This window comes from Podarcis cretensis (assembly GCF_951804945.1).
Source record: "Podarcis cretensis genome assembly, chromosome: 3".
Classification (NCBI taxonomy): Eukaryota; Metazoa; Chordata; class Lepidosauria; order Squamata; family Lacertidae; genus Podarcis; species Podarcis cretensis.
This window is the reverse complement of record NC_137172.1, coordinates 90,869,148-90,881,369: the sequence shown is the minus strand read 5'-3', so window position 1 is coordinate 90,881,369 and position 12,222 is coordinate 90,869,148. Positions and strand designations below refer to the sequence as shown.

At 43.4% G+C, this 12,222-nt stretch overlaps 1 protein-coding gene across 1 annotated transcript; it reads right to left on the bottom strand.

The window, feature by feature from the left end:
- Positions 1-276: 276 nt before the first annotated feature.
- On the bottom strand, positions 277-10,643 carry LGSN (lengsin, lens protein with glutamine synthetase domain). The gene is made up of 4 exons (XM_079970899.1): positions 10,602-10,643; positions 6,639-7,584; positions 4,528-4,694; positions 277-1,845 (listed from the first exon to the last, which is right to left on the bottom strand). The coding sequence occupies exons 1-4, from the start codon at positions 10,626-10,628 to the stop codon at positions 646-648; spliced, it is 2,340 nt and encodes a 779-aa protein (XP_079827025.1). The 5' UTR covers positions 10,629-10,643; the 3' UTR covers positions 277-645.
- Positions 10,644-12,222: the final 1,579 nt, after the last annotated feature.

Below are 12,222 nucleotides of genomic sequence, written 5' to 3'. Positions count from 1 at the left end.
CGATCCAATGCCTAAGCCAATACCTTTTCATTGCTGTAATCAATAAAGTTGTGGCCTTTTCTAGCCCATTAACCTTATATCATGTGTCCCTGCGTCTTCTTTTCACGTCGCGGTGGTCGGGTCCTCGAACCACAACTTCAGTTCAGCACTTTGCTGCAAAACTGGTACTGAAGGAAACAATCCAGGAAATAAGTGTGTACAATGCAGCACAGGATTTCACTAGCCAGCTTTGTTTTTTTCAGTATGCCAAACATATACAGAACTCTGGTGTCAGGGTGCTCTATATGCCAGCATTTGGAAACTGAAAAAGCCTTATTCAAGAGCATCTATATTTACTACAAAGCTATGGAAACCAATCTTTCTACCAATCAACAATTCTAATACTCTGTATAGCATTTAACAAGTGTTCAGAGTAATGCATTTGCATTATCTGGGTGTGATCCTTACAACAACTCTGTAAGGTAGGTAAATTTTATTATTTCTCATGCTGCAGATGAGAGGACTGAGGCTGAGAGAGAGCAGTTTGCTTAAGACTGCCCTGTGAGTTCATGGCAGAGATGGGATTCAAACTGGAAACTTCTTGATCCATAGCTCAGGCTCTTAGCCATAACACTACAAGGACTCTCAAAATGTCATGCACTTGTGCTAGATAAAATATTCTAAAAAATTATTCCTTTCCACGTCCATCTCTTCATTTTCCATCTCATACTGTTTCATAGCGACGAAATACCGGACAAAGGTGTTACCTAGGGCTTCCCGGATGCACTCATCTTCCTGAAGTGCAATGAGAGCATCTTCCAATTTCAGCGGGATTGTTGCAACTTTGAACTGAGCAGTGCTCTGGATCTCCTCTGATGCCTCCTGGAAACTGAGTCCTCTCCTTATGCCATCCAGACCAGCAGCGATAGTAGCAGACAGAACCAAGTAAGGGTTTGCCATTGCTGAACCTAGCCTGCTTTCAATCCGAGTTCCTTTCTCGCCATGACTTTTGACGTTAAATGCACAGCTGTTATCATTCCATGCCCACTTCACAGACACCATCTCCTTGGAATCCTTGCGGTACACGTTGTAGCGTTTACGGCAGCCGATGGTTGGAGCCATCAAGCAGCTCAGAGCTGCAGAATGCACCAATAACCCAGCAAGCCAGTTCTTCCCTATGTCGGTGAACTCGGGGCCTCCGGAACCAGAAGAAAACAAATTATTCTCCCCAGTGATATCCCAAAGGCTGTGGGAAAGGATGCCTGAGTTGCAAAATCCATTCTCGGTGAAAAAGCTGGCAATGTAATTGTACTTTTTGGCCACTTCTTTAATGCCGGTGCGGAAGGTGAAGGCACTGTCGGCTGCACTGAGGCCAAACTCTGGCTGAAAAGAGATCTCCATTTGGCCAGGTCCTGTGGAAGACGAGAAACTCTCAATGTTCGCCCCAGCGTGATACATCCCATCAATGAGTTCTTGAATGAAACACTGGTCTTGGTTATTGAGCATGGTTGTAGTGGGGAAAGTGATCGTCTTTGAATTGATGATTTCGGCAATGCCATAAATGCAGAACTCATAAGTGAAGGCAGAACGCAGGGCAAAGCCATGGTCTTGGAGTTGCCCCAGCTGTTGTTTGGCAATGTGCCTGGGGGAAGTCAACAAAGGGTTGCCAGTTACAGCAAAGGAATCGCAGATCACTCTAGCAGTGTCTTCAGTCCATGGCAAAACCCGAAATGTTGATAATTCAGGACTCAGGATTATGTCACAGTTGAAATTGCTGGCGCTTATATGGTTTATTTCATTATCCTTGGGGTTCAGAGTCAGTTCAAGGTAACCTCTGGGCATGGCAACACCATGGATTGCTTTGGCCTAAACAGAGGGAAGAAACTTTTAGGATTGTGCTGTAGTCACTTTAACACTGCAATTATAAGGTACAATTATGATTACAACAGTGAGAAATGCTATGCCTGTATGAGTTCAAATTCTGCGCAAGGGTAGCTGTGTGTCTGATTTTACAGAGGATAGTCCTTTATCTGAAGGGCTGTCTGGTGCAAGACCATTTCAAAGATACATTTCAAAGAAGGGAGATCAGGAGCCCTGAAGCAGCCCACCAACAATTAAAAGCACCAGGACAGCAGATTGAGCAGACACAGAATCTTTTCCATTAAACTGAGATTATTTCTAGTTCAGCTATAGTATATTTCTAAATTTGAATCTATACATATAAATTAACGCATGCAAATTTTATGCTAATATGTGTCTTCTTTTGCCCTTTTAATTCTGATGATGGACTTCCTCTTTCTTGGTGATATGTAAGGGGCCACACTTCCAAAGCAGGGGTGTCAGCAACTTGTTCCATAAGGGAGTTATGCACTGTATCTCACAAGAGATATATCCAAAGATTTCTAAGTGTCCAGTGGGACCTCTAGCATCTTTTCTTTGAACAGGCACACACAGAGTACATTGGAGGTTGCCAATAGGGTTGGGAAATAAAAAGGCCCAGTGAGCATTTTGGTTGTGTGGTTCTCTGGATTGTGGTATAGTTCACCAACTCTTCAGTGAACTTCCTCTGTGAAAGGTTAGCAACCAGCTGCGTCTCAGCTTGCACCCTGTTTACAACTTCCTCCTACTTCTCACACTTCCCTCTTGGACCTCATGGCTTCCTTGTTCTACTATAGACTAGTTAGCTAGACTAGAACTGGGAGCTTTTCTACCCAAGTATCTATTTTCTGTATCTACAAGGTTAGTTTCAGTACATACAAGTGTGTGTGTGTGTGTGTGTGTGTGTGTGTGTTTGCAACAGAAAACATCTGCTCCAAGGTTCACTCCCTTAACACTAGTTTGCCCTGCATACCCAAAGGGTTTCAACAGGTAATTGGAACAAAATAATCCAACAAATTTGTTAACAGGTGACATTGGCCAACCCAACAATAGGTCAAATCCAACTGGTGCCCTTGGTTTCAGGGAAGGGCTGGTGATCCTGCAAACACCTTCACAAATGGGAGAAGAGGGGAGGTGATTTGTCTTATTTGTTATTCCCTTTACAGCCCCCCCCCCCACACACACATTCCACCCTGTTCTGGGAGGTCCCCCGACACTTGAGGGGAATGAAAGAGGCCATAACCTGAAAGAGGGGGGGAATTGAAACATGTTTGAAAATCACCCCAAACCCATCAAACAACTTGCCAATGTGACAATAACTGAAGGCAGAAAGATAAGAAGACATGCAGCAATCCAACAATCAAGGCTAGAAATGTGCAGGTAGAAAAAGAACCACCTGGATGGAAGGCAGGAAATCAACTAGTCCTTTGGTTCTGCAAAGGCGAAATAGAATTCCTAATAACTGCCTCCCCTCTCTATTAGCAGAGGCATACGCTGGATCAAAAGTCCTTCCAAGAATCCAACAGCATCCTATGTCAGTAACCTATAATATTGTATATGTGGTTAGACCTAGTCCTGCACACCTGTGCTCATCTTACATTCCAACTTTTTTTAAATTTTATTTTGAAGAACATCAGATGATTTACACTTTCACTTCTACTTTAATTTGAGCTTGGGTTGGGGATATATCAGACAAGTTTAGGTTAATTTGAAAAGGGTGAGCTTGGTTCCCTGCACTTTGAATTGAGTGATGGGTGAAAAGATGGTCCCATTACCCAATTGCCTTTCAAGAGCATTAAATTCCCTGGAAGAGAGTTCATTTCTGCTAATGCCTAAATGGCATCAGTGAAAGAAAATTGGATCTGAGCCCATAGCTTCAAAACTACAGCAAGATCTAAGGACAAAATTAAGAGAAAATTGCCTTTGGGGCTTCAAAGAAGTTTAGAATGAAAGCAAAGTTTTACTAGATTTCCAGTAATGCCAGTATATATTTTCACTCAATGGAACCTGAAATATTCATGACACGGTTATAGCTAAAATACAGCATATAAACCATCCATGCTGAGTATCACATAAACAATACACCAAAAGGCCCTTAGAGGTCACTACTTTCTATACAGCTGCTACCAAATGCTTCATAATAGGACTCATATTTATTGGAAGACCAGCATCACCAATATTATTATTAAGCCGTCATGCATACAACGGTATTTTCTTATCTGATTTAATCGCTGAAAAGGGAATACTTCCAAACTAGAATGATTCCCATGCTATCACTTCAGTGCCTTTTGCAATTTGCTCTTGGCCTCCTCTTGCAATTTGCCGATGTCAAATAAAACAGGATCATTGTGCATGTTGCAAATGTTTAGAAAAAGAAAGATAAATCTGGGGGAAGGAGAGTCTTGGGTGTGTAAAGAATCAACACTGACAAGTTCTCTTAATTAGATTTGCATTTCTTCCGGGCTGAGGAATGACCGCTTTGGCAGGGCAGGGGGGCAGCAGGGAGGAGATGAAATAAACCTTATAGGGTACCGGTGAACAAAGGAGGAAATATATGTTGTGTAAACTTGAATTGTATTGCACATGGCAAAGGTTTGTGGTATAGCAAGTTGTCTCTTCATGGCCTGGGAACACAGAAGAAGACTTGCTACAGGGGATGGATAAACGTACCCGGAAAAAACGAGACGGGATGCTCTTCGATCTTGACACGCCATGAAGGTCGGCTGCTTCAAACCTGACAAAACGTATATTGTCTCTGGACATCTGTTCTTTAATGCGCTCAATCTCAGAGACCAAGTGAAGGGGAATGCTCTTTACACTGGGATCTCTGCTGTGTTCTAAAAATGAAAATACACGTGATCAGGTCAAAATTTAAATATTTGCCATCAACATGTCCACGCTGGTATATCTTTTCAATGCAGCGCGCAATCCCACGCAAAGATCAGTACAGTGGTACCTCAGGTTACGAACTTAATTCGTTTCAGAGGTCCGTTCTTAAGCAGAAACTGTTCTTATCCTGAGGCGTGCTTTCGCTAATAGGGTCTCCCGCTGCGCATGCGCCTCCAGCGAGCGTTTTCCGTTTGCATCCAGGAGCAGCTACTTCCGGGTTAGCGGAGCTTGTAACCTGAAGCGTTCGTAACCAAAAGCGTTCGTAACCAGAGGTATGACTGTACACGTAAGCATCTTGATTCTAATGGCGTGAAGCAGAAAAGCCTCTGGTGCAGCATGTCTTAAGGCTCAACAAGATACACTTTGCAAATAATAACTTAGCAATACACCTAGATAACGTCTGTGTATATGCAACGTATAAATGGTGAAACATTTTAGGTGGTAATCAACTGAAGTTTACACAGAGTAAGCCTATTGAAATTAATGGACCTAGCTTAGTCACGTTCATTCATTTTAATGGGGCTACCCTGAGAAAAATCTAGCTGAATGCACCCCCCGCCAGAGCCCCACAGATTTCAAACAGGCCTCTGCTGCTCTCAAACAGCTGGTTTTTCACTCATTATTAACAGTTGTAGTCACTAAACTGCCAGAAGCAAATGCAACCAGTTGTCTGAAGGGGTCTAATTATGATATAGTTTGGATAAGATGCAAAAATCTAGCTTTCTGGATTCCGGGTGGCCACAGATTCAATCATTTGTTGGACTCATTTATTCAGATTAGTTCCGCATGATTGATACGTGCTACTTTGGAGCCAATTAAAACTGTCTCCAAATTTTGCCTAATCCACATGCAATCCAAAGTGAATTTGCAGGGTTCCTGCTCAGGCAATATTTCTTTAGGAATTTCATGGGCCTTTATTAAGTTTCAATAATGTTAGCCAGGTGACGTGCAGGTGAAGAGCTGGACACAGCCCTGGTTCTCTATTAAATGATGTATTTATTATTACAGTTTATAGCCTCACTTTCTGCATGGAACACCCAAGGCAGAAAGCAATGGATTGGGTGAATCTGAAGGAGCCTGTTCAGGGAAAACTTCTACATGATTTCATTAAAATTAGCTTTAAAAAGTTCTGCTCAGGAAAATTCTGCTCATTCCAGTGTGGTATAGTGGTTAGAGAGCTGGGCCAGGACCTGAGAGGCTTGGGTTCAATTTCTCACTCAGCCATGAAGCTCACTGGGGACAATCTGGGCTGGAGCCTTCCTGTGCCCCCTCCCATTAGAGCAGAGCAGGCATAGGCAAACTCGGCCCTCCAGATGTTTTGGACTAGTAATCAAAGGATTCCTATCATCCCTGACCACTGGTCCTGCTAGCTGGGGATCATGGGAGTTGTAGGCCAAAAACATCTGGAGGGCCGAGTTTGCCTATGCCTGGAGTAGGGGATATCTCCATGGTGTCCATTTTTTTCAAGAGCTATCCTGCAGCTTTCCCCCCTCAGAGTTCATGCTTTCATGATACTTCTGGCTGCTCCCCTTATTGGAGCTACCAAAAATGACATTTTTTTGCTGAGGTGGGGGGTGGAGTGGAAGCAAGCATTTATCTTTTGGCAAAAATCATCGGGGGGGGGAGGCACTGATAATGACACAACACAGGCACCCACCTTCTTCTCCCCTGCCGAGCCCTAATTACTGAGTTTGAATGGGCTCCTCTGACCCTCCCACTTGTGGCATTTATACACACACGCACACACCTTTTTGATCCACAATGTCCTTGTATACCATAAACCACACAAATCTGTGTTATCAATAAAAACAAGACAAGGCAACACTTCTGTTTAACTGGGAAGACTCCCATCCCTATATGGTGTGCTGCAGGCAAAGTCTTAACTTCCTTACCAGATGTGGGCTCAAATTTAGCTTCTGAAGCACTGCCTGCATTGGGGGAATGTGTCTGTTGCCTCCCAGGAGAATGATCCATATCTTCGCTTTCGGATGGCTGCTTATCCAACCCAGCAGAGCTGTGCAGCAGGGGTGGCTTCCCTGCTAGCCCTGCTCCTGGCTTGCGCCCAGAGAGGACTTTCTGATCACCTCCTCTTAAATGAGGGTGAAACATTTCATTGTAGCTCCTTTGATTATCACTAGACTTCAGCGGAAGTGTATGGGAAGAGGGACTTCTGGGTTTGCCACTGTTCCTAACCCTGGTACTCAGCACCGGGCTTTCTCTCAACAGGTTTTTCAACTCTTGCAAAGTTTCTTTGGAAATTCCAGAGCCCAAAGCTAAAGAGACTTTGCTTTCATCTTTTTCCTGGGTTGCTGCATGATGGTCCATGTCCTTTTTCTCAGTCATGTGGAACTTCCACTCCTTCTCTGCTGTGTCAAGTTTCTCTTTATCATTTCCTGGTGTTTTTGCATTCTCCCAGATTCTCGCTGTATTTAGACACACAACTTTCTCTTCTTTTCCATCTAAATCTGTTTTCAGTGCGTGGTCTTCTTTGCCGAAATTTTCTATTGCCCCATGAGCTTCTGGGCTGCTTTTGTGAGGTTCCTCTCTGTCCTGCTGTGGGTCTTCTGTTGTATGACAATATTTGGGAGGGCTCTCATCTGCTTCCTGCATTGCTGGGAAGCCTGGTGGTTTCTGAAGAAGTTCATCTGTACATGGCTTGAGGTGAGCAAGCTTTCTTTGATGAGAGAGAGAATCAGAAGTGTTTCCAGGGTGAGAAGTGTGCATAGTTTCACATCCTGCTGTAAGGTTCTGCTTCCCAGTGACTTTGACTCCTCTTTTTCTTCTCAATCCACACATGCAGTTGCCATCAACTTCCTCAGTTTCATTTCCGGCAGTGCTCTGCAATCATCAGCAAATATAAACAATATGCTCTGATCGAATGAAATATGCAGCCCTCTTTAATTCACACTTTATACATTTGACATACTTGCAGAATTTATTCATTCCATAAACCCAGGCCCAATGTACATTGTAACATCCACACCGCAAGGGGATTTAGACCACAACCTAATCAAAGCTCGCTCTTCTGTTAAATGTTTAATAGAATCCAATATATAGATATCTCATCTTGTTTTTGTATCCTTAATCTGACAGATTATGGGCAATCTAGCACCAGTCAGACAAGAAAGCAGGACACCCAGGGATCTGCCTTAATTATTATTGTTATTGTTATTGTTACTACTATTTGTATACTGCTCTATACCCATAGATCTCAGGGCAGTTCACAACATAAAATTACAATATTAAAAAACCACAAAATACATAACAAAAATAAGAACGGAAACAAACCAATAATCCCCATTCCACAACACATATAAAAGGACACTGGATGTCAATCAACCAAAGGCCTGCTTAAAAAGGAACATTTTCGCCTGGCATCTAAAGATGTATCATGAAGGCGCCAGCCAAACCTCCCTGGGGAGAGAATTCCACAAAGAGGGAGCCATTGCAGAAAGCACCCATTCTCCTATTGCCACCCTCCAGACCTCTCATGGAGGAGGCACACATAGAAGGGTCTCAGAGGACAATCTCAGGGTCCGGGTAGGTTCATATGGAGAGAGGCGGTCCTTGAGGTATTGTGGTCCTGAGCCATTTAAGGCTTTATAGGTCAAAACCAGCACTTTGAATTGGGCCCAGAAGCTAATTGGCAGGCCAGGATCGGTGCAATTTGCTCAAACTGTCTTGTCCCAGTAAGCCAACCTGGCTGCTGAATTCTGTACCAGCTGAAGTTTCCGAGCCGTCTTCAGAGGCAGCCCTACATATGATGCATTGGAGTAATCTAACCTAGAGGTTACCAGAGCAACAACAACCATAGTTAGGCTATCCCTGTCCAGATAAGGGCACAGCTGGGCCACCAGCCAAAGCTGGTAGAAGGCTTCCTCTTATTATAATTAAGTCTCCAATCATTTCTTGATAAAGGAGGTCTGCTAGGAAAGTTTGCTTGTCCAAAAGGTATTTTCTTAAAAACATTGTCTTCTTGAGTCTTTAAGTAATCCTGCATTCTGTATACCAAACAGCTAATTGTTCACTCCATCCCAAAGTCTCAATTAAGTTCTTCCTATCAGAAAGGAAGCAGAGTTCCCACAGCTGAGCCTGAAGAAAAAACTAAATTATACAAAGTATGAATGGAAAACATTCATCAATATGTCATCTCTCCCCAGTGAGATCTTCAGGAAAAGAAAGCAAGAGAGAGAGAGAAGAATTACAAGAAAGATAGTTTTACCTTCTCTAAAAACACTGGAAAGCAAAGGATTTAAGAGATGGGAATACTGGGCATTAACAATGTATGCTTTGAGAGGGGTGTGTGTGTTTCAGAGAGTTTAGAATGATCTGATGCTAAGCTGCTCCACAGGGCAGCAGATTGTGGCGCCAAAGTTCTGTGGTGGAAGACTGGGGTGGCTAAGCTGTGGCCCACGTACCCCATCTTCCCTTAGAACTCTAAGACACCCCATATTTTCTTTTTTTAAAACCAAGTTTCAGTTTTAGCATTTTGACTTTTTGTATGCAATACACAAAAGTGTGGGTTAAGTTATTGCAAGTTTAAGTTAAGTCTGCTGCAACTGCATTTCTTATGGACAGTGGAAATCCTGAATGTATTGGATTTGTGACTATTATGCTCATTTGCCTTCAGTAGCAGTAAAGCTCTGCTGGATGAAATAAAATTGCCTCTGGTCTATTTTGGGGGGATCCTGCAACGTGTTTAAGTTTTTTCTCTGCTAGCTATACATTGGAGTTCTGCTCTGGCTCAATATTGAATAGAATTCCATGACAGATCCACACAAATTGTCTGTGTGGATGGCAATCTTAATTGTTGCTGTTTTTTTTCTAATACAGCACAAGTTGGGGGTACAATCCAGCATTTTAAGGCCCCGTAGAAGAGTTTAGCAACTGCTTCATCTCTCTCTCACTCAGATCATTAGAAGCTGATGGCCAGGAGCGTCTTACCCATAGAGGCTAGTGGTGCGGGGCGCCGGGGTGCCAAGTTCTGGAGGACGCCCAGGAAGAGGCGGAGGCTGGACACAGCACCTCCCAGCATCAGCTCGCCACCCTCGCCCACCTCTGCCATGCCACACCGAAGCAGCGCCGCATCCGGAGCCTCCGTCTGCTGTGGCCACAGCCACACAAAGCGACCAGCTTAGCTGGGAGGCGCCGCGTCCAGCCTCTGCCTCTTCCCCACCGGAGGAGCCGCCCTCCAGCCACTGCCTGCCTCCTCCAGCCCCACCAGCAGTGCTGTCCTCCCTAAAGAACTCTGGGAAATGGGGGGGGCACCGGACGGAGCTTTGCACCATGGCACAGGATATGCTTAAGACAGCCCTGCTGATGGCTTATGCCTTAGATTTGCCCACTGAAGCACAGACAGCGTTGATTTAATTGAATTCCCTTCCTGACATGTGTACTGCACACAAATAGTTAACCTTTCAGCTTAGCACAGACAACTAGCTGACTTTGGAGGCTTTTAACTCAACATCTAACTTTAAAGGGAAAATGCTGCTGCTTGCTAAGCACACAGTGCATCAAACACCCCAAACTTTGCCTGTCTAACAGTTCCAGATCCAAGACATAAAGCGATGGTGTTTGGGACTGATTAAGTTATTACCTAACATTGCATGCTCAGTCTAATTTCTTGAAATCAGTCTTCTGCTTGTTTGTTTGTTTGTTTGTTTGTTTGTTTGTTTGTTTCCTTGCTTGCTTGTTTCCTTGCTTGCCAACTTATTAAGGTTACATCCCAATATTTTCAATGCACTATTTTTCACCAAACAGTGCAATGGAGATTCTTTTTCCTCACCACCATTCATAAGCAAAGCATGCACCTAGCAAGTTTTGTTTACATCATTCACAACACACATATGTTTTACCTGGCCATTGGCATCTTCTTTGTCCATCTCCTGCACATTTTGGTTCCAGCTCTCATTCAATATGGCTAAGGAAATGCACCCAGTATTTATGGAGGTGTCTACAATGGACCTATCTGCAACAAACATGAGCTAGCACAGAATTTCCAGAAGCTCCTCTCTTGTGGGCCAATGATCAAATGGGGGAAAGAAGCCATAGAAAGGGTTGCAACCAGGAGGGTGCTTTGCTGGAATAGTTTAGAGAGAAAATGTATGTTTGTAGCCAACCAGCTGCCAGAAAACACAAGACAAAGAAAGCATAAAACAGTTTTGTTCAACTATTTTTTTCACAAGCTTTTTCTTTTGTTTTGTATGATGTAATTATTTTGTTGCTATTCTGAAACCCAACCTATTGATGCAATTCTTAGGGCCATTCCAACAGCAAAGTGCTGTTGAACCCAACACAGCAAGAAAGGGTGCAGCACCAAATAGAATCAGCCTTGTGTGTCCCTTGCTAGATGTTGGTGGCCATTGTTTCGCTTGGCTCTTTGTGAAAAGGGTTCAGAATCTTGCTGAATGAACAAATTTGTATTGTACATGCCTTTGCCTGCATTGTTGTAGGTCAGGATGGAAAGGGATAGAAAGCATCTTGCTAAATGGGCATTTGGGTTCTGCATGTTTCGTTAAACTGACTCAGCAGGACAAGAGACAAAGCTGAACAGCCTAGCACAACCCTTTGGGGGCTAACACTGGTTTCTGTTTGCTCCACAGTCATTGCAGTTGCAAGCGGGAAAGCCAGTCTGCTCAGATAGTATTATCCACTTTGTGTTAACATATAAAATTTTAGAGTGTGGGTTGGATAAGGCATGAGAGTACAACCATCTAAACATTTGGGGTTATAGCCAGTTAAGTCACACTCAGAATATTCCCCCTGAAATTAATGATCCATAGGCCACATTCGCACCGTGTATTTAAAGCACTACAGTGACACTTGTGGCTTGCCCCAAAGAATTCTGGGAGCTGTAGTTTGTTAAGAATGCTGAGAGTTGGTAGAAGACCTCCCACAGACCTAAAATTCCCAGATTTCCCCATGAAGAGGGACAACTGTAGGAATTGTAGCATTGGGAGGGGAATTGTGGGTCTCTCAGCACCCTTGATTCAACCACCTCATTCTCCTGCAGGAACACAACAGGCCTTTCTAGAAAATGCTCAAAAACTGGTAGCTAATTTCCTATTATTAAAATTAGAAGTTATTCCAGAACCCATTTGTTCAGGGCTGCAATATCAACTGCTACATCTGATCAGATGCTGAACAATATTTTACATCACCTAATAACACTCATAACGACACACTTTTCAACGTCTACATCTTCAAGCTAACACAGATATGTGAATTAACCCTTATAGTCTTGGAAAAGGGTAGATAAAAATATGTATGCAGATAGTGTGAGATTCCATTGGTTGGAATCAGTTATATTTAATATGTTGCAACCTATCCCAATACCAAGAAACAGGATTTTGTTTTATTTTTCAGTTTCTGCTGTCCATTCCTCCCAATTAGGAGTTCAGACAGTGAGTGCAGGCCCCATGGATGGCTCAGTTCAAAGAGACTCAGAGCCAAAGGAATGGTTGGTGCTGCCAACTT

Excerpts from the sequence above, each read along its gene's own strand:
- LGSN (XM_079970899.1), bottom strand. The coding sequence starts at position 10,628 with ATGGACAAAGAAGATGCCAATGGCCAG. Across the intron at positions 7,585-10,601 it reads AAGAAGATGCCAATGGCCAG|AGCACTGCCGGAAATGAAAC; the intron begins GTAAAACATATG and ends TGATGATTGCAG. Across the intron at positions 4,695-6,638 it reads TAAATTTGAGCCCACATCTG|AACACAGCAGAGATCCCAGT; the intron begins GTAAGGAAGTTA and ends TTTCATTTTTAG.